At 48.0% G+C, this 27,795-nt stretch overlaps 1 protein-coding gene across 2 annotated transcripts in view; it reads left to right on the plus strand.

Annotated features, from left to right (window-relative positions):
• The window catches only part of Svopl (SVOP like), a 65,195-nt gene that overhangs the window by 430 nt on the left and 36,970 nt on the right, over positions 1-27,795 (plus strand). For both annotated transcript variants that reach the window (XM_006990443.4, XM_076566512.1), the window contains exons 2-11: positions 2,707-2,820; positions 3,192-3,283; positions 7,643-7,741; positions 13,546-13,617; positions 14,984-15,108; positions 16,516-16,579; positions 19,818-19,943; positions 21,514-21,642; positions 24,298-24,371; positions 27,220-27,431. In XM_006990443.4, coding sequence (XP_006990505.2) covers positions 2,739-2,820; positions 3,192-3,283; positions 7,643-7,741; positions 13,546-13,617; positions 14,984-15,108; positions 16,516-16,579; positions 19,818-19,943; positions 21,514-21,642; positions 24,298-24,371; positions 27,220-27,431 — 1,075 coding nt within the window. In that variant the 5' untranslated portion in view covers positions 2,707-2,738. The remainder of the gene's footprint in view (positions 1-2,706; positions 2,821-3,191; positions 3,284-7,642; positions 7,742-13,545; positions 13,618-14,983; positions 15,109-16,515; positions 16,580-19,817; positions 19,944-21,513; positions 21,643-24,297; positions 24,372-27,219; positions 27,432-27,795) is intronic.

Below are 27,795 nucleotides of genomic sequence, written 5' to 3' on the forward strand. Positions count from 1 at the left end.
CCTTGAGACAGCCTCTCACTGAACCTGGAGCGAGGCTGGCAGCCAGCAAAACCCAATGGCTCTCATGCCCTTGCACCCAGCCCTGGTGCTGATTACGGAGACCCACAGCCGCACTGGCTTTTCACATGGGTTCTAGGAATTGGGATTTGAGGTCCTTATTCAAGTATTCTCCCAGCTTCTTAGTGATGACACTATAAAAAACAATCATATCACACACATACAAGTCAGCATGGAAAAGATCTTCAGGGGCTCAATTATTTCTGGCTAAAAAAAATTCCATACATCAAAATACAGTTGAATAAAGCATCACTCTGTCTGTTGGAAGTCTGATTACTCCAGGGCTCCCCTGGGCCTTTGAGAGGCTGCGTCAATCCTTAACCCATCCACATCCATCCACAGACACTTTCAGGTCGTTTGAAGGTGGGTCGTGTATCACATCCTCACTTCAGTGTCTGAGGAAGGACTGGCTGGGGATGCTGAGTCGAAAGACCCAGTTCTCCTTGTTTCCCTGGGTTAGTGTGGTTCAGCTTTGTCCTGCGCTCCCTTTTCTCTTCTTCCTAGTGAGAGCCCACCTAGCTGAAGAGCAATTGGCGGCTGCTGGGAGAGGGGGTTATTTAGTGCGCTACAAAGTCCATTTTTTTTTTTTTTTTTTTTTTTTTTTTGGTTTTTCGAGACAGGGTTTCTCTCTGTAGCTTTGCGCCTTTCCTGGAGCTCACTTGGTAGCCCAGGCTGGCCTCGAACTCACAGAGATCCGCCTGGCTCTGCCTCCCGAGTGCTGGGATTAAAGGCGTGCGCCACCAACGCCCGGCCAACAAAGTCCATTTTATAATTGATTGCCACTACTTCATTCAAAATTATCAAGTAGGGACTGGCGAGAAGGTTGTCAGTAAAGGGCTGGCCCACGTAAGCACGGGACCTGAGTTCAGATCCCCGGCACGTCTATAAAAAGCCAGGTGTTAGCCGGGCGTTGGTGGCGCACGCCTTTAATCCCAGCACTCGGGAGGCAGAGCCAGGTGGATCTCTGTGAGTTCGAGGCCAGCCTGGGCTACCAAGTGAGCTCCAGGAAAGGCGCAAAGCTACACAGAGAAACCCTGTCTCGAAAAACCAAAAAAAAAAAAAAAAAAAAAAAAAAAAAAAAAAAAAAAAAAAAGCCAGGTGTGGTAGCATGTACTTGTAATTCCAGTGTTGTGTAGGCAGAAACAGAAGGAACTGTGGGGCTCACAGACTGGCCAGCCTAGCCTAATCTGTGAGCTCCAGGCCGAGGAAAGACCTTGTCTCAAGGGTGGTGGATGGCATTCCTCATAACACCTGAGGTCGTCCTCCGCACCTGACTTGCACACAAATGCATAAGGAAAAAAGATGGCACACAAAGTTCTCTGGCCTCTACATACCTGTGTGTGTGTGTGTGTGTGTGTGTGTGTGTGTGTTAGCCTTGGAGGCTAGAAGAGAGTGTCAGATCCTATGGAACTGGAGTTAGAGATGTTTGTGGACCACCATGTAGGTGCTGAGAATTGAACCAGGTCCTCTGCAAGAGCAGTCAGTGCTCTTGACCTCTGAGCATCTCCCTAGCCCTCCTGTCTTTTCCTGAAGCTCACTGCCCCCCACACTGCCTGCCAGCGGGTAGCTGTCCTCCATGCCTGCTTATTCTCTCCCTTCTCCTCCTGGCAGATGTGAGACTCACAGCTTGCCTGCCTGGCCTTCTCCTTCAACTCTAACAGATTGTCCTCAGGCTTCCAATTCAGTCCACGTGTGCCCCGAACTTCTGTCTGCTTTATCTAGACAGGGTTTGTTTATATGGTCCTGGTTGTCTCTCTGTGGACCAGGCCGGCCTTGAACACCGAACTCAGCGATCTGCCTGCCTCTGCATCCGAGTGCTGGGATTGAATGTGTGTGTCATCACTGCCATCATTCTTTTTTATGGCACCAAATGTGTCCTTTATAAGCAGAACTCACAGCGGGAGTAACCGGGGTTCTCAGCTTCTTCTCAGCAGGGCAGGGCATGCCAGGTGCAGGATCAACACTTCCTGTGAGCCAACTTGTTTGCCCCTCACACCAGCCTGAGAGTTAGGTGCAATTACCGTGTAATCCTCATTTTAGGAGTGAGGACAAGGAGGTGCAGAAGAAGATAAATTCCTCAAGTCGGGTGCCTAGTAATAGAAGAAGGGAATCTAAACACAAGAGCAGTCTGTTTGCAGAGGAAATGGATGACAGAGGGAAAAAAATATCTCCCAAGACTGTGTGCGCATGTGTGGGTTCTCGTTGTGTGTGTGTGTGTGTGTGTGTGTGTGTGTGTGTGTAGAGGTCAGAGGTCAACCTTAGGTGTCTATGCATGAATGTGCATATGTATGTATAAGCCAGGGGTCAACCTTGGGTGTGGTCCCTCAGAAATGCTGTCCGCCTTCTTCTGAGGCAGGGTTTCTCACAGGCATGGAACTCATAGGTTGGGCCAGGCTGGCTGGCCAAAGAGCCCGGGAGTCTTCCTGTCTCCACACCAGCTTTTTTTATTTTTATTTTTTTAACCTGGCTTCTGTGTGTAGGAAAAGCTCCCCGTGTGTGCACAGCAGGCACTTTCCTGACTGAGCCTACCTCCCAACTTCCCTCCTAGGACTTTGGGGGCTCAGGGCAATTTTACATGGAGTGCTCTTGCCGTCTATGGACTTTATAGGCCTTGTGTTCCCTCTCTGCCACTCGCCTTGGCTTCACTAGGGAAGCTGTGTGAGGAGCTGGAGTGACCTTAGATGGCAACCAAGCAGACAGAACCCGTGACCATCATTAGCCTTCGGAAGCTGAGCCAGGCAGCCCCAGAACCGCAGCAGAAAGGTAAGACCACCGTGGGAGGCCCGGCTTTCAAACCAACGCTTAACATTGGTGTAAGAATGAGTTGGGGCCAACGCTACAGGTCAGTTGGTGGCATGTTTGCCTATCCTGCATGAAATCCTAGGTTGATTCTCAGTACCACGTAAACTGGGTGTGGTGGTCCATGCCTGTAATCCCAACACTGGAGAGGGAGAGGCAGGGGGGTCAGGAGTCAAAGGTCACCCTCTGCTACATAGGAGTCTGAGGTCAGTCTACATGGCACAAGACCCTAGTAAGTAATAACAATAATGTTGCATACACCTCCAAAGGTGAGCCACAATCCCCAGGGGTTCTCTTCCCACTCAAGTGGTCTCATATTCCGCCTTCCTTGTCAGAGACGAAGACATTCACTGTGGAGGATGCCGTGGAGACCATCGGGTTCGGACGCTTCCACATCGCACTCTTTCTCATCATGGGCAGCACTGGAGTAAGTATTCATGGAGAGAGCCTTTGTACCTGTGGCACTCACCTCTCTGTTGGACACCAGCTTTTCTGCTGGCCTCCACCACTGGACTGTCCCTTTTCCAGGGGGTAGGAGTCCCGTGGAAATCATTTCATCAGCCTTTGGCATGGGTTGCTTGGGAACACTCGAATGCATGTGTCTGTTCACATTGAGTTGCTGGGGAGAAGGGAGAGGATCGTGGAGTTACTTCACGTGGAGCAGACACATGGCTCTTGAGCATGTGTGCATTGGGGGTCACCTGGAACACCTGCCGTCAGGGAGAGTCTAGATCCCCTAAGAGGCTCAGTCAGTTCCTTCTACCAGCGGCGTGTGTATGCTAGGCATGGTGGAGGTACCTGTAATCCCAGCATTCACCAGGGAGGTAGCTATGAGAAGATCAGGAGTTCAGGGTCATTGCCTGCTGTGCATTGAGTTTGAGGCCAGGTAGGGATACATGAGATCTGACTTCAATTCCTGGAACGCATGTAAAGGTGCGAGGAAAGAACTGCTTCCTCCACATGGACACTTATGGGTGCATGCACGTGCGCGCGCACATGCGCGCGCGCACACACACACCGTTTAGGATTTTTTTTTTCTTTTAAGTTTTAGAAAGTGCTGGCGATATATCTCAGGGAAAGAGAGCTTCTCTAGCACGTGAAGTACCAGTAGGACCCTGGGATAAGTCCCCCCTCCCCCCTCAGTACAAAGATCAAATCAGGTAAAATCTGTTCTTTTTTGTTATGCTGTCCTTGGTATGGTGGGCTTAGGTGATTCCAGTCCTAAATATTTAATTCTATAATAACTTTCACCAAATATTCACAAACCAAAAGCAGCAAATAATATTTGGATATAATTCTGCCACTTGAGAGGAAGAAGCAGGAAGATTAGGAGTTCAAGGCTAGCCTCTGCTACATTGCAAGTTCAATGCCAACCTGGGCTACTTGAGACAGTCTCAAAAACAAATAAATAAAAAACGACAGACAAAACCTGGGTGTCATGGCTTATGACTGCAATTGAAACACTTAGAAGGCTGAGGCAGGGGGATTACTGTGAGGCTAGCCTAGGCTACAGAGTGAAATTTTCTCTAAAACACAAATAAAACAAAGACCAAAAATCAGAAAACGAGTCGTACAACACAGAGGCAGCCCACAGGTTCTGAGGCGTCTTCCAGAGCTATGTGCGCTCTAAAGAGAGAAGTTGGGATAGAAAGGGCCATGTCAGAAGTATCATGCCCCGCCGTTCATGATAACACGCCATGCAATGCAAGACCCTTCCTTATCTGTAAGGGGAAGAGTCTTTCAGTCCACGTTTTCACAGTTCCACACTCGAGAGCCACGTAGATGTGATGTGTCAGGGTTTAACACCTTCTGGTTTTGGAGGGTTACTCCTAACTAGTGTATTTCCGTTGCTACTCTTTGGACATTCAGTCCTGATGGACATTGCCCAGCTGTTCTGTAGTACTAAGGAGGATGAGTTTCGTAATCCGAACATCTTTCTGAGATGGCCATGCCATCAGTCCTGTGCTGAAACATCCCGATGTCTGCACTCAGCACAGCTGCAATCCTCTAGAGGAGACAAGCCACACACTAACAAGACACCCCACAGCTTGGAGACCACTGCTCCTCCGTTTCCTGTCAGACCTCTGCGTTATTATAATAAACAAGCCTGTGACTGTCCCCTGTGACTGTCCCCGTGACTGTCCCCATGACTGTCCCCGTGATGACTGTCCCCGTGACTGTCCCCGTGACTGTCCCCGTGATTGTCCCCTGTGAGTGTCCCCGTGACCGTCCCCTATGACTGTCCCCGTGACCGTCCCCGTGACTGTCCCCGTGACCGTCCCCGTATCCCCGTGACTGTCCCCATGACTGTCCCCTGTGAGTGTCCCCATGACCGTCCCCGTGACTGTCCCCGTGACCGTCCTTGTGACTGTCCCCGTGACTGTCCCCGTGACCGTCCCCGTGACCGTCCCCGTGACCGTCCCCTGTGACTGTCCCCGTGACTGTCCCTGTGACCGTCCCCGTGACTGTCCCTGTGACCGTCCCCGTGACCGTCCCCTGTGAGTGTCCCCGTGACCGTCCCCGTGACTGTCCCCGTGACCGTCCCCTGTGACTGTCCCCGTGACCGTCCCCTGTGACTGTCCCCGTGACCGTCCCCTGTGACTGTCCCCGTGACTGTCCCCTGTGACTGTCCCCTGTGACTGTCCCCTGTGACTGTCCCCGTGACTGTCCCCTGTGACTGTCCCCGTGACTGTCCCCTGTGACTGTCCCCGTGACTGTCCCCGTGACTGTCCTTGTGACTGTCCCCGTGACCGTCCCCGTGACCGTCCCCGTGACCGTCCCCTGTGACCGTCCCCGTGACCGTCCCCGTGACCGTCCCCGTGACCGTCCCCTATAACTGTCCCAGCAGCGCCGTCACCAGGATTAACCCCAGACAAATGGGTTCTCTTCCTTTAATTCTCCTCTCTCTTCCGGATGTCCTTGTCCTTCTCTGTGATGTTGGTGTTCATCCCATCCAGCAGGTGCGAGCCCTCAGATTTGGCTGGGCACATTTGGTAGGTGCTGTAGTCCCAGTGACTCAGGAGACTGAGGTGGGAGGATCACCTGAGATTAAGAGTTCAAAGCCAGCCCTATCTCAAAAACAAACCTTAGGCCACAAGTACCTGAGTCCTCCCAGCAGTCATGAAAAAGCTGTATTCGGTGGTGACCGCACCTGCAATCCCTGCTGTGAGGAGGGGAAGAGATAGGAGGGTCCCTGGTGATACTGGCCATCCAGTCAAGCCGAGTTGCTGAGCCGCAGGTTCAGTAAGAGACTTTGTCTAAAAAAATAAGGTTGGGCTAGAGGGCTGGCACTTGCTGCTCTGTGCATTGAGACGTAGGTTTGATTCCAGCACTCACGTGGCAGCTCACCACCAGCTACAGCTCCAGTTCCGGGGGATCCAGTACCACCTTCTGGTTGCCATGACTCCTGAACACATGTGGTACACATGCATACACTCGAGTAAACACACACACACACACACACACACACACACACACACACACACACTACTAAATACTAAAAATAAATAAGGTAGTGGTGACTCTCTTTGGAGGAGTTGTACCCACACTTGGGTAATGTCTCTTTCTGCAACTCTCCCTTGAGAACCCAATCCTCAATCTCTGTTTCTTTTACATAGCTCACCTGCTTCTGCTCATTCATTTCTGCTACCCACTTCCTTTCCCTGGGAGATCAACCCACCCTGAAACGGAGTGTAGGGATATGGACAAGAGTTAATGGTGCTGGTTAGTTGTTGCTAACTTGACTCAAACCTAGACACAGCTGGGGGGAGGGACCCTCACCCGAGGAACTGGCCCCATCAGATTGGCCGAAGGGCGGGTTTGGGGGCATTTTCTTGGTTGCTGATGGATGCAAGGGTGGGTGGGTATACAGCCCGCCGTGTGTGGTCCTAACCTTGGGTAAGTGAGCCTGGGCTGGTTAAGGAAGGTAGTTAAGCAAGGCTGTGAACAGCACTCCTCCATGGTCTCTGCTTCAGTATCCGGCCCCAGGTTCCTGCTCTGAGCTCCTGCCCTGCCTTCTGCCCATGAAGGACTACAACCTGTAGGTTAAAGAAACCCTTTCTCCCCCTCGATGGTGTTTATCCCAGCAACAGAGCAAACCAGACCACCGGTTGTCCAGTCTCTTCTCAAAGTACTCAGTAGCGCGTCCGACACCATCCATGGCATAGACATTCTTCCCTGATAATAATAACTAGCTTGCGCCCGTTGCTGCCTTTTCCAGCCTTCAGAAACCTCCCCATCTCCTTGAGACCCCAGCTTCCTGGTGTAAGGAGCTATTTCAAAGCCTCACTTGCAAAGGTGTGTCCCACCCGCCTCATAACATGCCGTGCCTAGCCAGGCTCCTCCCTAGCTAGGTGACTGGTCAGTGTTACTGAGCACACGCACGGGTCTGCAAGCCCAGGGAATATGCACCCTCACTCTTTAGGGATACTCCCAAGTTGCACAGACTGTTACATCTATGAGAGCTGAGGATTTATTACCGGAATCTACTTTCCTTTCATTCTGTTTTATTCAGTTTGGGGTTTCTCCAGTTACGGTCCTGATGTGAAGCCAGTGCTGGTCTCAAACCCACAATGCTCCTGCCTCAGTCTCCAGAGTAGTGGGACCACAGGTGTATGCTACTGTGCCTGGCTCTACCGTAGTGTTTTTGTTTGTTTGTTTGTTTTTTGTTTTTGTTTTTATCTAGGGGGAGGGGAAAGAGGACATTGGGACACTGGCTGACAGGCCTGTGTGGGGGTGACATGAGCTATTTCACAGATGTGGCATCGTTTCCCGCTTTCTCTTTAAGGTTGTGGAGGCCATGGAGATCATGCTCATAGCAGTTGTGTCTCCTGTCATCCGCTGTGAATGGCAGCTGGAGAACTGGCAGGTGGCATTTGTCACCACGGTGAGTACCTGCCGCCTGCACTGTGTAAATGAACAACCTGACTTCCCTTCCAGTAAACCAAGAGCTGAGAGCCAGACCTAGCCCCACCCAGAATGATGGGTGCTGGCCTCCAGAGCTCATGGGTTTCTAGACCCCAAGGTAGTTAGCATTCAATGCCTCTCTCTCTCTCCCTCTCTCCCTCTCTTCCTCTAGTGAATAACCTTGAGTAGCCAAGCATTCCCAGCTGATGTTACCTCCCCAGGAATTCTAGAACAGCCTCACCTCCATGCACTGCCAGCCCCAGCCCCAGCTCTCTGCATCTGGTCCTCAACATCGGCCAAAACAAGATGCCCTCCCTGAAAAATACTTTGACTCAGGATGTGTCACAGTTTTCAGATTTGATTCCATGTCACAAAAAGCAACCTTATATACAGAATTCATGACTTCATAGTCATTATGTTTCTTATAAAATGGATATTAAAGTGTGCTTTCTATCTGCTGCATGGTTTGGCTAATATGCAAAAAGGGCATATTAAAAATGTGGGGGCCATGTCGCAGATGTGAGCAGCCACTGAAGGGCTTTAAAGAGGGCCATGATAGGGTGTTCCAAGAACTCTGGGAAATGTGGCTGAAGGGCCAGATACCAGGGGTACAGTATCTGGTGGTGAATGGCAGTGCCTGGGGGTGAGGCCGTGTGTTCAGGAATTACTGAGGCAATAACATTAGCCTTGGAGGTCCAGAGAAGCACAGGGTAACGAGGAAAGGGTTGGCCTACTCGTCATTAAAACTGGATTAATGGAGACAACACCTAATAGAAAGACATTCCAGGGTGTGGCCAGACTGAGAGACTGTCTGGGAGACCAGAAAGTGGTGACCTGTAGCAGTCAGACAGAAGAGGCTTGGAGGGCATGATTCCATAAGACGGAGTTAACGTTAGGGTCTGAACGTGGTGGTGGAAACTTCCAGGAGTGTTCTCTCTGACCACCCCCTCCCCCGGCTTATATCCTTCTGAGCTTGCAAGGATCTGGACAAAGGAGCCACCCTTGCTTGGTGGGATGGTGGGGACAGATGGTTGCCTTTCCACTCACAGCCTTCTCTGAATTTTGCCTGTGATTTTGATCTGTGCTGGACCCCCAATCTCTCCCTCCAAACGGCTGTGCATTCTCTTAATGTGTAGTAAGTTCAAAGCCTGCTTCTTTCTGTGCCTTGGGGGATGGAAGGCTTGGAGCCCGGATTTGTGTCCAGTCACAGCAGCACACCTGCCCTGTTCTGAGGAAGCACAGGTGTCTGGAGTGCTTAGACTAGAAGGTTGTCTGCTGTTTGTCTTTGAGACTAGAGCTCAGGTCGCCCTCTGTCTTTCATCCCACCCGCCCCCAGTTCAGCCTCCTGAGAGCTGGGGTTACAGATGTGTGCCACTGCACTTGGCTGAATCACGTTTTATATTAAATAAAAGAGCAGGGCTCCACAGGGAGGGAGGGAAGGAGGAAGGGAAGGGAGGAGGGCAGGGCAGAAGTCAGTGTCCCTTTGCGATGTACTTTCCCAGCAGGGCTCCAGAAAGGCAGCTTCAGGGTTCACACGGGCTTTGAGTCAAGGTTTCTGTCCCAGAAAGCAGAGAGCCCAGGGCAAAAGTCATGCCTTTCAGAACTCAAGAATCTATGGGGTGAAAACTAAGATACTGATTTAAAAAATTAAAGAATATGCCCCCAAATGGGAAGACTCCATGCTTGTAGATTGATAGAATTAATGCTGTGGCTATATTAATTAATGAAATGGCTGTATTGGTGAGGGCAGTCATTACAATCCCCATCAAAATTTCTATGATACTCTTTGAAGAACTAGAAAAAAAAATCCTAAAACTAATGTGTAAACACAGAAGATTCCTTGTGGTCAAAGCAACTCTAAACAGAAAGATCAATACAGATGTAATAACTGACTTCAGATTACAGTACAGAGCCCTCATGGCAAACACAGCATGGTGTTGTCACAAAATCAACATGTAGACCAAGAGTGTTCAACCGGGGATCCAGACATAAACCCACACAGCAATGGCCACGCGGTTTTTGAGAAAGGTATCATAAACACCCATTGGGGAGCAGACAGCCTTTCTGTAGATGGTGCTGGGGAAACTGCGCATGCACACAAAGAAGGAGATTAGAACCACACCTCACTTGTCACAAAAATCAATTCAAAATGGATCAGAGACCTTAATATAAAACCTGGAACATTGACATTGCTTGAGGGAAACAGGAAGAATACTTCAAGACATAGGAATAGGCAAGGGCTTCCGGAAAGACTCCAATAACACGGGATCTAACCCCGCTGACACGTGGGATGATGTGAAATTAAAAAGCTTCTATGCAGCAGAGGAAGCGATTGGCAGAGTGGAGAGGCAGCTGACAGAAAGGGAGAAAATCCCTGCCAGCTCAGACCGGAGGCCAATGTCCAAAAACATGTAAAGAACAAAACAAAACAAAACAATCAGACACCAAGATCCTAAATCTCCCATCCAATAAGTGGTCTAGTGTGCTGAATAGACAGTTCTCAAAAGAAGAAACAGAACAGCCAACAAACATTTAAATCATTCGGCGTCCAGAGCCATCAGAGAAATGAAAGTTAAAACAACTTTGAGATTTCATCGTACACCAGCCACAGTGGCTGTCAGCAAGAAAACAGGTAACAACAAATGTTGGCAAAGACGTGGGGGAAAGGAAGCCCTTATTCACTATGTAGCCACTATGGAAACCAGTATGGAGGTCTCAAAACAAAACAAAACAACAACCTAAACCAGAACTATTATATAGCCCAGCTATACCACTCCAGGGCATATACCCAAAGTACCCCTGGTCCAACTGCAGAGACAGTTGCATGTCCATGATTGCACTATGCACAATGGTTAGAGACAGAAGCATCCTAGACGCCCATCAACAGATGAATGCACAGGAAAATGTGGTGCATGTGCAAAACACAATTTTATTCAGCCTCAAGGAAGAAAGAATCATGGCATTGTGTGGAAACGTATGGAAGTGGAAATCATTAAGTTGAGCCAAGTATCCAGACTCAAAGACAAACACAGTGCATTTTCTCTCATCTGTGGGTCTTAGATTCTAATTTTTAAGTAGGTGTTTAGGGTAGATATATGTCATGAAGCTAAGCTGAGGACTGTGAGAGGTCTTGGGAGTGTTGGGGAAGATAACGAAGGTGATAGAATACATGTGACCGAGACAGCTGGAGAGGGGGACAAAGGGACCAGCAGGAAGCAGGAGGAGGGAAAGGAGCAGGGAAGGAGGGATCATAAATGTTTGGGGCCAGAGAGATGGCTCATCTGTTAAGAACACTCCTGCTCTTGCAGAAGACACAAGTTTGGGTTCCAGCACCCATGCTGGGCAGCTCACAACCTCCAGCTCCAGGGATCTGACCTTCTCTTCTGGGCTCCTTGGACAGCCACATGCACAACACACGTACACATTTTTTTTTTAAAGTACATGAAAATGCTATAACAAAACCCATTGCATACAACTTGTATGCTAATTAAAAATAATTTATAAAGGAGAATATATAGGGCCCTAAGGTCCCGGGTTGGATCTGCAGTATAGAAGTAGGGTGGGTAGTTGTGCATATATGATGGCTTTGAAAGAGTTCCTTGTGAGTCTGTCTTAGGAGGGGTAGGAAAGAAGAAAAGCAGGCAGCAGAGAAAGCTGAGATTTTCCCTGAGATGAGGAAGTGAAGCTGGCATTGTGTCTCTGATTTCCTGGAGGCATCGGCCAGGAGGACTCCGGAGCGAAAGAGCAATCATCTGGAAGGCAGAGAAGTGGCTGCTAGCTGCACAGATGTGCACACACAGAGTCAGGGCTGAGTGAAGTGCTGGACAGGAGGGGAAAACTGGGCGGCTCCACCTTACAGTGTATAGTCCAGAGATTTCATTATTTGTTTGTTTATGGAGACAGGGTCTCCATGTGTAAGTGCCAGCACTTATTTACCAAACCAGGGTCTCCTGATATGGTTGGTGGGAATGAAAACCAGGCCGGGGTCGGAGGTCTCAGCAAGAATGAGGCAGAGACAAGTTTATTGCAAGCAATCAGACTTTTAAATACACTCTCAGAAACAGAATACACTGGGCGGTGGTGGTTCATACTTTTAATTCCAGCACTCAGGAACAGAGGCAGGTGGATCTCTGTGAGTTCCAGGCCAGTCTGGTCTACAAAGTGAGATCCAGGACAGCCAGAGCTACACGGAAAACCCCCTGGGAGAAAGAGAATACAATTGTAGCTGTCAGAATATAATGACGTTTGCTAGCTGTACAGGGTACTCAAGGTTAATGTCTGAGACTAACAGTTCAGCCATGCTTCTATATGCTTTGCTGACTTCTAGGGAGTGCAGAGATACCAATGCTCCGCTGCTAGAGGGGGTGCCTTCGTTTCTCAGGAACTGAAACGAAGTTTCTCATGGCCCAGAAGCCATGAATTCTACCCTGAAGAACCTGTGACTCATGCCTCTCAAGGCAGCTAGACCAGGCCAACTCCATGATTTCCTGCATCCATGTAGCCCAAGCTGGCCTCCAATATACTGTGCACCCAAAGATGACCTTAGATTTCTGACCCTCTTTCTCCCACCTCCAGAGTGTACCCAGAGTCTCCCAAAGACTGCCAAGAGACCACATCCGATGCAAAAGCAGAGTCTTTTCATAGTTGTGAGTTAACTCGGGCCCCTCCATCCATCTGATGCGGCAGCAGAGCAGGAGAGACCCTGAGTAGCAATCAAGCAGGGTTTTTATAGTGGTTAGGGTAGGGGGTCTGGGGGAATTCCAGCTCTTCATAGTTACAAGCTCAGGATTGGTGTTCACTTCAGGTTAGTGAAGCTTGGTTTGAACTGATTGGTGAGCTGCAGCTGCAAGGAAATGGCCATCTCCTCTAGCGGTTTATGTCCTCACATCTATATCACCAGCAGACCCGTTTTCTCTCATAGTTAGAAATCCTGTTTTTATCTGCAGGAAACCCATTCCCTCTGACAGCTATGGTATACAATCTATAACAGCAGAAAACACCCCACAGGACATATCTGGTGCTTTGTTTATTATGCCAGTTATGTTATAGCACAGCCTTTAGGTTATGGCAGGAAAAGTCTGGTGTGCAGCTCCTAATTGTCTGGTTCTAGGGGCGAAGGGGCAGCACCTCCTCTGGTGGATTTAAAAACAAACAAACAAACAAACAACCCAGTTTGTCCAAGGGCTTGCTGCCCCTGTCTGACCCTTCTCTAAGATGGCTGCAACCCTGGCATCCTCTCAGAACCATCATGCCTGCTTTTATGTGGAGCTGGGGATGGAATGCAGGGCTTGCACACACTAAGCAAACATCCTACCAACTGAGCCCTGTCCCCAGGCCTTGCGAAGTTTTTAGGTGGATGGTTGGTTCAGTTGGTCATTTAAAGTTTGTGTTTGCTTGTGATAATATGAAGAGAGACTGCTTTAGGGGCAGCGGCTTGTGTGGGAACGGGGCATAGCAGGCATGACTAGATCTCAAAGTCACTACAACCAAAGTCACAGCTTCAGTCTGGGCACAGCACGGAGGCCAGGGAATGGGGGAGGAAAGCAGTTCCCCCTCTGTGGACCCGTCTCTACCTGGGCCGTGTTGGAAAGGTATGTTTGTACAAGAAGTGTAGAGAGACACCAATCTCAGGAACCTGCCTGGGCTCCCTGAGCCCCGGGGTGCTTTGGGAAGCCCCTCTCCAGCCTAGTTTTAGCTAGGAAGGCTATATACTTAACATAGTCAGTGCACATCTTAAATGGCGTGTTCTGCTTAGAGCACTGTTTGTCTTCATCCCGACTCTAGATGGTGTTCTTTGGCTACATGGTGTCCAGCATCCTCTTTGGTCTCCTGGCTGACAGATATGGCCGCTGGAAGGTAGGTCAGGCCATGTGGAATTCACTCCCCCCTCCCCCACTCCCTCCCCCACTCCCATCCCCCCCTCCCCATCCCCCACCCCCATCCCCCACCAGCACTCTTTTGGGCACTGTCCAGTCCCTCCCTCTCAAGCACTTGCCCCATGTCAACTCCTCTCACCTCAAAGGGGATACGAGATAGCTTATTCGGAAGTCACACACAAGTGACTGTGGCCCACGGAAGCACAGATTCAGGGTACCACAATTACCACATTTTACCACAAAAACAACACTTGACACAAGCTGGAGTCATCAGAGAGGAGGAAGCCTCAGGTGAGAAAATGCCTCCATAAGATCCAGCTGTAAGCAAGCCTGTGAGGCATTTTTTTTAATTAGTGACTGATGGGGGAGGGCCCAGCCCATTGTGGGTGGTGAAATTGCTGGGGTTGGTGATCCTGAGTTCTTTAAGAGAGCAGGCAAGCAAGCCGATAAACAGCACTGCTCCGTGGCCTCTGCATCAGCCCCTGCCTCCAGGATCCTGCCCTGTTTAGTTCCTGTCCTGACTTCCTTCAGTGATGAGCAGTGCTGTGGAAGTATAAAACCCTTTGCTCCCCCACATTGCTTTTGGTCATGGTGTTTCATCACGGCAATAGTAGCCCTAACTAAGACAATGTTCCAACTTAGTCTTGCTATTTAATATCACATACATGGGTTGGGGACATTAGATTTGGTGGCTTGCGGCAAAGCAGGGGAATCGGCTATAGGGCTCACTCAGGTGCTATCTGATGACATTCTTAGCTTGTGGACAGTGAAAGCTAGTCTTGTGTTAGTTAATGTACTCCTAAGGTTTTACCTTATAATCGCTAGGACGCTGGATCAGATACAGGGGTGGATGACGATGGCTATTCAGAGAGCCGAGGATAACCTGAGGATAACCGGGCTCTGGCTCTGCACTAGTCAGGCTTTCTAAAGTCACCGGTCTCGTCAGTCTCTGGTTTTGTGGAAACGTCGTCAGTGTAGCTTCGGTGTTTCCCGGGAACTTTAGTCCCCACTATGAACCTCTAGTTTTCTTGTAAATAAGAAAAGGCTGTGCGTTAAGTTTGCTTCTTTTACTCTTTCCGATCCCAGGCCTCCCCGTGCTCCCAACAGCCCTGGAGGAGGGAGGGCGGGCCTTTGCTTTTTGTTACCTTGGAGGGTGGACACACTAGACACTTTCAAACAGGAGAATGGCCTGGACCATGCCAGTGAAGACTGAGAGCCCTGGGTGCTGTGGCTCAGCTTCCAGGGAGGCCGAGGTCGGACAGAGGAAACACTCACCTCAGAAGGGATCAGAGACTCCCTTACTCCCCAGGCAGGTCCTGGTAACACGCTCTCTTTCTTTGCTTCAGATTTTGCTGCTCTCGTTCCTGTGGGGAGCCTACTTCTCCTTATTGACCTCTTTCTCCCCATCCTACATCTGGTTTGTCTTTCTGAGGACCATGGTAGGCTGTGGAGTGTCTGGCCATGCACAAGGGTAAGACTTAATCCAGAGAGTCTGTGGGAGAGAAATGTGGATGCCCCAGGTTCACACATACACACATACACACACACACACACATGAGAGAGAGAGAGAGAGAGAGAGAGAGAGAGAGAGAGAGAAGAGATAGATACAGAAACAGATGCACACAGCCACAGACAGATAGCCACAGAGACACATAGAGAAAGACAGACAGACAGACAGACACACACACACACACACACACAAACACGCACGCGCAAAATTAAAAATAAAATTGGAAATAGAAAAATACTTGGATTGAAAAACAACAACAACAAAACCCACACCAGAAAGAAATCCTGAAATAGAATTAATGCGTCTGCCTGTCTCCTGCCTCTAGGTAAATGCACAGGGTCTCAATGTTTGGGTGGAGAGTTGCTGTGTTAATGTCCCAGTTTGGGGCCAACTGGAAATTCACAGGGCCCCTCAGGCTATTCCCTCCGGGGTACCTTGAGGCACTCTCTCCTTCAATTACGTTAGGAGATGTCAAAGCATCTGGCATTGCCTTAATGTGCTGCAGACAGACTCGCTCCTCCCTGGGGCGTTAGCTGTGTCTCTCTGCGCTGAGAGCCTGATGGGAGTAGATGCTGAGAGAGCTTTAAGATCTCCTGCAAGAAACAGTCCGATAAATGTGTTAAAGAAATAAGAAGGAAACCCAGTCCTGGCTAACATGCTAAAACTGACGGAATTTCGCTCCGTTTATTCTTCTATTTAAAAATCACTACGTACTTCATTGGGAACTGTGCCGTGGCTGTCATCAGTGACCGTCTTTGCCTTCCCTGGGGTGTATTTTGATTTCTCAAAAGGGGAATAGATTTGATGAAACCATTTTCCAAAGCTTCTCTTGGCCCAAGCGATAAGGCCAATGTCCCTGTGTGACAGAGTTTAAAATGACTGTCAGAGCAAGTGACTGGAGAGGAGCGGTTGCAAACTCAGGTCTCGCTGCTTGCTGATGTGAACAGTCACTGTGACAATCATAGCTTGATAGATGACGAACTCTTCTAATTAAAAAATTAAATAATAAGATGTATGTAGTAAATAAGTACATAAATCATTTTTAGATTTACTTTGTGTGTATGAGTGCTTTGCTGCATGTATGTGCGTACGCGTACCCTGGGAGTGCCTGGTGTCCACAGAGCTTAGAAAAGGGTGTCACATCCCCTGGGACTGGAATTATGGACGATTGTGAGTACTATGTGGGTTCTGAGAACCAAACCCAGGTCCCATGCAAGAGCCTCAAGTGTCCTTAACTGCTGAGCCATCGCTCAAGCCTCCCTTTATGCTTACAACGTCTTGATTGAGGTGAAAATGTATGATTGTTTAAAGGCGAATCGTTTGGTTTTCTAAAAACAAAATTACTGTGTTTCCTCACTCCCTGTTCAGGTTAATCATAAAGACTGAATTTTTGCCCACAAAATACCGAGGCTACATGCTGCCCTTGTCTCAGGTAAGGTGAAGTGGGAACTCTGCGGAGGAGCCAATGCAGCTGAAGGACAGGACACGTGGGTTCCTTCCAGCCAGCTGATTGGCTGGGGGCTCGGGGGCCTATTATTTGGGCACCAACTAACGAGCATGAAACATGTCCACGGCACAGGTCCACTATGAAGGTTTTCTGAGCTGGGGATTTGTGGAACCAGCAGTGATGCTTAAGCCCTGGACCACCTTTCTCAGAAGCAGGAGATAGCCGGGCGGTGGTGGTGCATGCCTTTAATCCCAGCATTCAGGAGGCAGAGGCAGGCGGATCTCTGTGAGTTCGAGGCCAGCCTGGTTTACAGAGTGAGATCCAGGACAGGCACCAAAACTACACAGAGAAACCCTGCCTTGAAAAACTAGGAAAAAAAATAAATAAATAAAAGCCAGGGGGTAGTTCAGTGGCTGGATTTACTAGGATGACAGACACCAGGAATGTATCTCAGATGGCCTTTCTCATCTCAGTGAGACTTCAGAGAAGGGAGACAGCTCCTACTCTTTAGGGGTGTTCCATCTCTCTTTGAGGATGCTGGTATCTCCCGGTCCACATTGGCCCACCTGGAGGAAGGCACCATGATGTGTCTTGACAGCTGCTCTTCCTCCAGGGTCCTCCTCCGACCCTGACTGGCTCTTGACTAGAGGTTTCACATTCAGAATCTTTGTCAATCTTGCTCCCATGGACTGTTTCTGAGGCCTCAGATCCTAGAGTCCCAACTCCAGAGAATGTCCAGGAAAAAGATGACCGTTTCCACTAAGACTTCATGTATTTGGCAATAAACAACGCAGGAGATTTTATTTTTAATTAAAAATTTTTTTATTCACTTTACATACCAACCACAGATCCCTCTCTTATCCCTACAAGAGATTGTTTTACAGTTTTATTTTTTTACATGTAATTTAGGCAACAATAACCAAAAGAGCCAGAAGTACCCAGTGGTGACTCCACATTCTTTCCAGGTTTTGTCTTCAGCATTTCATGACCTGGAATGCATCTTAATTCACAGCATCTGGACTTAACATGTTAATACTAAGGGATCAAGGTCCTACTCTTCCACCTGTCCAGTACCTTGCTTGGCAGGCTTCCTCACATGCCGCCTCCTTGTCTATGTTTCCTTGGGTCATATCACCAACTTCAGTGGCTGTACACACACACACACACACACACACACACACACACACACACACACACACACACAGAGTCATCCCTTTGTATCCATGAGAGATTGGCTCTTAGATCCTAGAGGATATAAAAATCTGGAGGCTCAAGTCCCTATAGAAAATGGTGTTATATTTCAGGTTTGTGTATACAACCATCTGTCACTCCAGTTCCAGGGGATCCAACATCTACTGGCCTCTGGGCACCAGATATGGTACACAGATATACCCTTTAAATACTATGTACTTTAAATCACCAAGAGATGAGTTGCCTAATCAGTGTTTCATAGGTATACAGTTGTCCAGCACAGACGCCTTTTGATTTTGAATACCCATCCCCAGTTGGCTGAAACTATGGATGTGAATTCACGGGTGCGAATCCTGCAGATGGGCAGCTCTACCTATGTGTTCTTTCCATCTCCAAAAATGTGTATAAAAGACCAAGAACACCTCCCCGAACCAAGAGCCAGGTGGCCATTTCCCCAGCAGTCACTAGAATATCTTAGGGGGTCTTCAAATGCCACCTTTTTAGAACTCACCTCTCCACCTTCCCCCGGGACCTCCGATCCCCATGTTTCTATCTCAGGTCACAGCAAACAGCTCATCTTCTGTTATCTGAGCTTGAATGCAGAAGTCTCAGTGGAGCCCACCCTTCCCCTCACCCTACTCAATGGCCGGGCTGTGCTGGCTCATCCCCAGTTCATGGACCTACAGTGCAAGTGTCCGTCAATAAACTTTGTCACCTTTATCTTCAGAAATGTGTGACAAGTGCATTTTAAAAACCCTTTTGCCCTCTTACTACTGAGATCCATCCCTGTGCCACATCAACTGTCACTCTTACACAGCATCTGTATCTAATGTCACTCTTACACAGCATCTGTATCTACTGACTGTTTAGAAAAGTTGTACCTTGTCACTCAAGCCATTCTCCATACATTATTCTATTTTCTTTATAGCCCTATCACCTTCTTAAGTAATCTATTTTTGGTGTAATTATCTTTGATAAGATAATCATCCCTTGGGGCTGGAGAGATGGCTAGGTGCTTAAGAGGAACCAACATATGGGTTCCATTCCTAGCATCCACATGGCAGCTCCCAACCATCTGTCACTCCAGTTCCAGGGGATCTGACATCTACTGGCCTCCTTGGACACCAGACATGGTACACAAACATATATGCAGGCAAAACACTCATACACATAAAATAACAAATTAAAAAACCAAAACCACCCCTTACTCAGCTCCGCAGAGGAGGCTGCCGTCTCTCCTTCTCTCTGAGATGGAGTGAGCCCCATCTTAGATGAGTAGAAGTGTTCAGGCTAGCGGGGGATGGGTCTATTAATTAGTCTATTCTTTTTTGTTTTTTGAGACAGGGTTTCTCTGTATAACAGTCCTGGCTGTCTTGGAACTCTCTCTGTAGACCAGGCTGTCCTTGAACTCGAAGAAATCCGCCTGCCTCTGCCCCCTGAGTGCTGGGATTAAAGGCGTGTGCTAACACTGCCTGTCATCTATTAATAATTGTTGACCATCGGGGCCCACGTTTCTTGATATCAAGTCCATAAGCATAAAGAGCAAAAGTGTGAAGCCTCACTTATACTATGGGCTGTTTCTAAAAACAGCGTGTCTAAAGGAGCTTTGGAGGCAGACAGTAAACTGTCAGTTCCTCTGAGAAGAGAAGCTGACGGCCGGGCACTGGGAGAAGAGCAGTCCCTGTTCCTCCTGTACCTCTTATGGCCGGGGCGTTGTATTATCTGTAAGAAAACAACCCCATGTGGAAGACCTCTAGGGCATTCGACTTTTTGGTTTTTGTTTTAAACTCTAGTGATATTGCTGATGGTTTCTCTGTACTAAGGTAGAGCAAACAGTTTACAGACAGAAACTGAGCCATGAAGTGGAGTGACCCATCAGCTCCTCCTGGGAGTAGAACCCAATAGTCATCCCTCAGAACTCCTACCCTTCCCACACAGAACACAAAAGGACGGCTCCAAGGCTCCGGAGAAGGGAGAAAGGGCAAGGAGACGGACCAGAAGGAATGGTCATGTTTCAGGTCTCTCTCCCCAGGTCTTCTGGCTTGCTGGCTCCCTGCTCATCATCAGCATGGCTTCTGTGGTCATCCCCACCATTGGGTGGCGTTGGCTCATCCGCATTGCCTCCATCCCTGGCATCATCCTCATCATGGCCTTCAAGGTGATGCTTCTGAAACTGCCCGCATGCTCCCTTTCTGCTGGACCACTGACCTCTTCCCCACAAATGTATTTATGTTAGCCTCTTAAAAAAAAGATTTCCTTTTGTTTTTAATTATGTAATGAGTGTGTGTGGGGGGGTCTGTATGTGCATGTTAGTGTACCCGATCCCCCGGAACTGCAGTAACATTCAGTTGTGGGGATATATGAAGTTCAGTTAGTTGAGTGTTTACCTAGCATCCTCGAAGCTGTCTTGGGTTTGGTCATCAGCACAGCATAAATTGGGTGCGGTAACACATGCTTGTTGTAATCCTAGTACTCGGGAGACAGAGGCAGAAAGATCAAGGTCACCCTCAGCTACATAGCTGATTTGAAGCCATCCTGGGACACCTGAGAAAAAGAAGGAAAAAGGAGGGAAGGAGAATAAGAGGAAGAGAGGGGAGGAGAGGGAGAAGGGAGCAGAGAGGTAGAGAATGGAGGAAGAGAAGGCTCCTGAGTGGTCATTTATTCCAAACCTCAACCTAACTTGGGTCTCCGCAGGAACATACCCCGCTTTAGAAGCCTGTGACTAGGTCATGGAGGTCTGTCTTCTCATCTGGCATCTTTTAAAGTTTTTTTGTTTGTTTGTTTGGGTTTTTGTTTTTTTGAGACAGGGTTTCTCTGTATAGCTCTGGCTGTCCTGGAACTCACTCTGTAGACAGGTTGCCCTCGAATTCACAGAGATCCTCCTGCCTCTGCCTCCCGAGTGCTGGCTGGGATTTAAGGCATGAGCCACCACTGCCCAGTTTTAAAGCATTTTTTAAAGAATACATAATCTCCCAAGCCTTTCCTCTTCCACAAGAAGCGAAATCACGACCTCCACATCTTTCCCGTGGCTGGTCCCACAGCCAGGCCTCCATCTTTCCTCTGTTCAAACTCTGGATGGTTGGTTTCAGTCTGTTGCTCAGAATCACCCTCCCCCATCCCTGGCCCTTGAGGGCTTGGGGGTGTGGCTCAGTGGTGTAATGCTTGTGTCACTTGTACAAGGCCTTGGGTTCAATCCCCAGTACGTACCCCCACACAACACATATACCAAGAATCACACCCAGACCCCTCAGGGGCTCTGAGACCAGTGGCTTTCAGGCCTGTTGCTTCCTGTGGGAAGACCTGTCCCAGTCTCTGTGGCTGTAGACTAAAACTTCATTGCTTTCTCAGCTAACTGCAGCCCACCACTGGATGTTCTGAAGGCCTAGGTTCAAGTGCAGCCTGGAATTGGTTGCATATGAATTGCTCTCAAGCCCGTTGTATAACTGATATATCTGTTTAAAAAAAAAAATACATTCTACTCAAATATCTAAAGTCGGTCCTTTGGTTTTAGTCCAGAGACTCCTATTCCCTAGCTTTCCCTCCCTCCAGGCAAATTTCCAAGTCAGCATTGCATTGATCAGCATGCCCGATGCGCATATGCCTCCGAGCTTGCCACCCCTCCTGGGTGAGGGAGGTAGCGAGGACTGAGGAAGGCGTGGAGTAGTATCAACGGCACCTTGGGCAGTACGGTACCCGCAGCTCTGACGGTCCCTGTAATCTGTGCCCAGTTTATCCCTGAATCTGCTCGCTTCAACGTCTCCACTGGAAACACACAGGCTGCGCTGGACACCCTAGAGCGCATTGCCAAGATGAACCGCTCAGTCATGCCAGAGGGACAGCTGGTGGAGCCCATCCTGGTGAGTTCACCCCGTGATCCCCCACCAGTAGTCCAGAAGCGCTCTAGTCTGGATGGCCTAGAAGGAGCAGAGATGGGGCTTAATCTAGCTCCTCTCTGCCATACTGCTGCCCCGTAACACTGGTAAATTACCTGACTTCATTTTTGTCATCTAGAAAACACAAACAATGCTTCTTACCTCGCAGAACTGATCATACCATTTGCCTTCATGGCTTATAATATGTGATTTTTTTTTTTTTTTTTTGGTTTTTTAAGACAGGGTTTCTCTGTGTAGCCTTGGAGCCTGTCCTGGAACTCACTCTGTAGCCCAAGCTGGCCTCGAACTCACAGAGATCCGCCTGCCTCTGCCTCCCAAGTGTTGGAATTAAAGGTGTGCGCCACCACCGCCCAGCATAGTATGTGATTTTTTTAAATAATAATTTTATTTGTTTTTTGTATTGGCTTTGTCTCATTTTGATAAGATTATTTCAATAAAGCCTGATTCGGTTTTTTGGGGCTATCTTTTGTTTTAAGACAAGGTTTCTCCCTGGAGCTTATGCAGGGACGCTTGGCTCAGTCTGGGAGGAGGGGACTGGACGTGTCTGGACTGAGTCTACCAGGCTGATCACAGTCTTCGGGGGAGGCTTTGCCCTGGAGGAGGAGGGAATGGGGGGTAGGTTGGGGGTAAGGGGGCGGGGTGGGAGGGGGGAGAACAGGGGAACCCGTGGCTGATATGTAGAACTGAATGGTATTGTAAAATAAAATAAAAGGGAAAAAAAAAAAAAAAAGACGAGGTTTCTCTGTGTAGCCCTGGCTGTCCTGGAACTCATTCTGTAGACTAGGTTGGCCTTGAACTCAGAGATCCACCTGCCTCTGCCTCCTGAGTGCTGGGATAAGGTGTGTGCCACCACCGCCTATTTGGGGATATATTGTTACATATTAGTATATTGTTCACATATTGTGTTAGTGGGTTAGTTTTATTGCTTGACGTATTTTCACATTTATGTATGTGTACATTTGTGGGTATGGGTATGAATGTGCATGCCACAGCATGAATGTGGGGGTCAGAGAAAAATTTGTGGGTATCAGTTCTCTTCTACTTTGTGGGTTCTGGAAATTGAACTCATGACATCAGGCTTGACCACAAGTGTCTGTACCTGCTGGGACATCTTAACAGCCCTCTTTTGTTTTTTAAAGGTGTGTGTGTGTGTGTGTGTGTGTGTGTGTGTGTGTGTGTGTGTGTAGTGTGCAGGTGCTAGTAGATCTGAAAAAGATGTTGGATCTCTTGGAGCTGGAGTTATAGGCAGTCGTGAACCATCTGACGTGGTGCTGGGAACCAAGCTCCAGCCCTCTAGAAGAGCGATAATGTCTGAGACATATTCCAGCCCCCCCTTTTATGTTTGTAGAAATTAAAATCCTGGTCCCCTTACAGGCAATTTGGGGGGTAGGGCATTAGTGGTTTGGTCAAAGAATTCACTCTTTAGACCAGAGTAGAAAGGGAGTTTATTTAAATCAAAGTAAGCTGGTCACACATGGAAGAGTGGGTTGCAAAGCTGGTACCTGTGCCCACAGTGCGTGTAGGAGCAGGGGTAGCTGAACCACTGCTGTCCTAGCCATCACCATGGGGTATGAGGAGACAGGAAATAGCACAGAAAGGAGAGGAAGTCTCAGCAGAGGAGAGAGTCCTGCAGATGAGAGATGGAGTTGAGATGGAGGTAGGTGTGTCCAGGGGCCAGCACAAAGCAGGCTGACCCAAGAGGCTGCCCTTGGTGCCGTGGGTGGCACAGCTCAGCAGCTTCATCCTGAAGGTGCAGAGGGGACCACACTGAGGAGGGCCACGCTGGAATGAGTCCACGCATTTGGACTGAATTTAACCCTCTGAAACCAGAGGCCCGATTAAAGCCTCCCTTCTGTAAATCACCTGGTGTGTTGTTACGTCAGTAGAACAGTAACGAAGACGTTGGCATAACTTAGGAAGGGCAAAGTTTCATTTAACTTGATCTCAGAGGTTACCGTCAGTAGCCAGGGCCTGGGACGGCAGAGCATCATGGTAGAAGGGCATGTCGGAGCAGAACTGCCCACTTCGTGGCGGGTGAGAAGCAAAGAGGGATAAAGGGGGCCAGGGACAAATGGGCCCCGCCTCTGAAAGTTTTCATCAGTGTCCAAATGCCCTCTAATTATGAACACTTCTGTGGATTAATCTTTCAGCTAAGCAGAGTACTCATGAGCAAGTCAATTCTCAGTGACTGGATCCACTAGCCAGGGCCAGTTTTTTTTTTTTTTTTTTTTTTTTTTAGAAAAAAATTTGTGGGTTTGGGTGTTTTGCTTTCATATGTCTGCACCTCACATGTGCAGTGCCCCCCAGAGGCCAGAGGAAGGTGTTGGACTCCCTGAAACTGGAGTTAGAAATGCTTGTGAGTTGCCCTGTGGGTGCCTGGATCCAGCTGCTCCTCTGCAAGAGCAGCCAGTGCTCTTAACCAAGGAGTTGTTGGTCAGCCCCTAGGTCCTGGTTTTGAACACATCAGCTTTTTGGATCGGGGGCGGGGGTTGCTTTATAACTGAGCCACACAGGATGATCTCACCACACCATATTCCTTCTGTAACTCTTGATTTGTATGATCAAGAATATCATAGAAATATGTCCTTCTATATTCTGCATCCCCTTTCATTCTCCTAGGAGAAAAGAGGAAGATTTGCAGATCTACTGGATTCTAAATATCTCCGGACCACATTACAGATCTGGATCATATGGTAAGTCCCTGGTTACTGCAAGGCCAATGTGAAATAAACAGGTATTTGAAGGAAACCCACTCGAGTAGAGTAGTCTTTCAAATACACCTTATTTTTCACTTTGCCTCCCATGATTTCCATTGTCCATTGTCAATCAAAGTCTGAATTCATATTCGTCTTGATTTCTTCAACAGAAAGACCACATTTACATGTAGCATTTTTGGCATCTTGTAAATTGTTTTGTTAAGTCTGTATAGGAACTTACATGTAAGGCGTGGTATGATCTGTGGTGTCCGCTGTGGGGTGGGGGTGTCTTAGCTGCATCTTCTATGGATGAAGAGGGACCACTACAAATCCACTCTCAGGGGTATTACAGAAAAATACACAAGGGAGTCATCAAATAGCTCCTCCCACAATGTCTTGTCTTTCTAGTACCCCCACTTTACCCCCCTCTACCCCAATGATAAAAGTGCAAAAAGAGAAAGGAAACCTTAGTAGTCTACCTAGTTTTCCAGCTCTTTTCCAGTGACAAGACTAAACATGTCACTTCCCGGCCTTCTGTAGTCTGGGCTTTCGGCTTACCCCACGACAGGGACTGATCCTTTGGACTCTCCAATGACAGGCTCGGTGGCCCAGCCTTGGGAGGGCCTCTCTGTAGCTTTGAGTGAGCCAAGGATTGCCAAGTGGACTCAAAAGCAAGTGCTTACTATACAGGGAAGGACCGAGGACTTGTACTGCGCTGAACTAGCATCTCTGGAGCTGGGCTTCCTGGTGCATTCCTATAATGTCAGCACTTGGGAGGTGAGGTGGGGGACCACGAGTTCAAGGTCATCTACTGCTACCAGTTTGAAGCTAGCTACACAAAACCCTGTCTCAAACAAAATTTAGTGTCTCTGTGCCATATAAAACCAGGAGAAGCCTAAATGGCAAGCTATCCACAAAGAGAAGACATTTGATATATTGCAGTATAATATATATAAATATATATATATGTCTATAAAACACATATGCTATATATATGTAATCGTCTTTCAACAGTTATGATAGATAGTCCAGTTTAAGATTTATTTTTATTTTTTAAATTTATGTGTATGTGTATTTTTCTGTACTTCATATGAGAATGGTTGGCCTAAGAGGGTATCAGATCCCCTGAAATTAGGGTTATAGGGTAGCTGTGAGCCCTCCAACATGGGTGCTGGGAACTCAAGTCTGGGTCCTTTGGAAGAGCAGCAAATCCTCTTAACAACTGAGCCATCTCTCCAGCCCTGACAACTGAGTTTAGAAATAGGCAAAATAGGTATGCCACCCAAACTGTCAATCTGCAGCACATGTCAAAACATGCTCAACCATAAAGTCTCCAAGGAAATGCAAATTAAAACCCTACAAGTTCTTATAAACCCAACAGTGCGTAAGAACAGCTGTGATGAAAAAGACCCCAGGGCAGGGGAGATGGCCCACCAGTTAAGTGCACTGGCTACTCTTTCAGAGGACTCCAGTTCAGTTCCTAGCACCCCACATGGTCACTCAAAACCATTTAACTCCAACTCCAGGGGATCCAAACCCTCTTCTTGCCTCCAAGGGCACTGCATACACATGGTGCACATATATGCATGTGGGCGAAACAAAATAAAATAAAAATGACTAAATCTTTAAAAAGACTGTCTGTACCGAGGGTTCGCAAGGATGCAAAGTAACTGGAACTTTTCCCCTACACAGCTGTCTGTCTAGGAGACCTGTCTAGGAGTACCTATTAGTGTTAAAAATATATATCTTTGTTGTTGTGGTTCTTTACTCTTTTGGGGGCCCGTCACCTAGCTCCCAATTAAATCACACATGGATGCTTATTCTTACTTATAAATGTCCGGCCTTAGCTTGGCTAATTTTTTTGCCAGCTTTCCTTAACTTATCCTGTCTACCTTTTGCTTCTGGCTTTTCCTGTTCTGTTACTTCTGTAAATCTTACTCTTACTCTGTGTCTTACTGTGTAGCTGGGTGGCTGGCCCCTGGACTCCTTCTCTTTCTCTGGCTACTTTTTTTTTTCCTCCCAGATTTCTCCTTCTGTTTATTCTCTCTGTCTGCCAGCCCTGCCTATCCTTTCTCCTGCCTCACTATTGGCCATTCAGCTCTTTATTAGACCACCAGGTATTTTACACAGGCACAATAGTACAGCTTCACAGAGTTAAACAAATGCAACATAAACAAAAGTAACACACCTTAAAATAATATTCTACAACACATCTTAGGAATCAGTTATTCTATTCCAAAGTTTATATCCAAGAGAAATGCATACATATATACATATATATGTATGTATGTATATGTATATGTATATGTATATATGTGTGTATATATATAAAATATATGTTATTATATAATATGTTTTTCTAAAGTTGTCTTTAGATGCCTGGATGCTGTGTGGACTGTTTCCTGTTGCTCTTGCTCTGTGCCTTCCACATAGATCATTCTCCTTCTTATCCTTGCCTTCCATGGTTCTTTCTGTCCCCCAAAGCTAGTGAAAGCTTTTGCTAATGATATTCTTTTTTCATTTTTCATTTTTGGTTTTTCTTTTTCTTTTTCTTTTCTTTTGGCTTTTCAAGACAGGGTTTCTCTGTGTAGCTTTGCGCTTTTCCTGGAACTCACTTTGGAGACCAGGCTGGCCTCAAACTTACAGAGATCCTCCTGCCTCTGCCTCCCGAGTGCTGGGATTAAAGGTGTGCACCACCACCGCCCGGCTTTGGTTTTTCAAGACAGGGTTTCACTGTATCCTTGGCTGTCCTGGCACTCACTCTGTCGACCAGGCTGGCCTCAAACTCAGAGATCTGCCTGCCTCTGCCTCCTGAGTGCTGATGATATTCTCCACTCACTTCCAGGTTGGGAATTTCTTTCGCCTACTACGGGGTTATCCTGGCCAGTGCTGAGTTGCTGGAGCGGGATCTGGTCTGTGGTTCGAAGTCGGAGTCAGAACCAGAGGTGATGGTGATCACGGGGGACACAGAGGAGAATCTAAGCCCCTGCTATTGCCACCTCTTCGCACCCTCTGACTACAGGACCATGATCATCAGCACACTCGGGGAAATTGCTTGTAAGACTGCCCGTGCACCTTCTCTGTTTCAGGCAGGGTTCCTGCGGTTCAGGTCAAAGAGAAGTCTGACCCTGTGGGGAGGCTCCTGTCTAGTAGAACCCCATGGGTCTTTAGCTCATGCTGCTCCACCTTCCAGTTTGGTTGTTGTGGGGAGGAGGGCTTTACCTGAAAGAGTAAAGCTTTGAACTGTTTTATTTCATCAATTCCAAATACATGTTTAGTCTGGAGTAGTGGCACACACCTTTAATCTCAATGCTCGGAAAGCAGAAGCAGGTGGACCTCTGTGAGTTCCAGGCCAGCCTGATCTAATAAGTTCTAGGCCAGCCAGGGCTACATCCACAGTGAGACCCTGTCTCAAATGAAA

Source organism: Peromyscus maniculatus, chromosome 3 (genome assembly GCF_049852395.1).
Source record: "Peromyscus maniculatus bairdii isolate BWxNUB_F1_BW_parent chromosome 3, HU_Pman_BW_mat_3.1, whole genome shotgun sequence".
In the NCBI taxonomy this organism is placed as follows: Eukaryota; Metazoa; Chordata; class Mammalia; order Rodentia; family Cricetidae; genus Peromyscus; species Peromyscus maniculatus.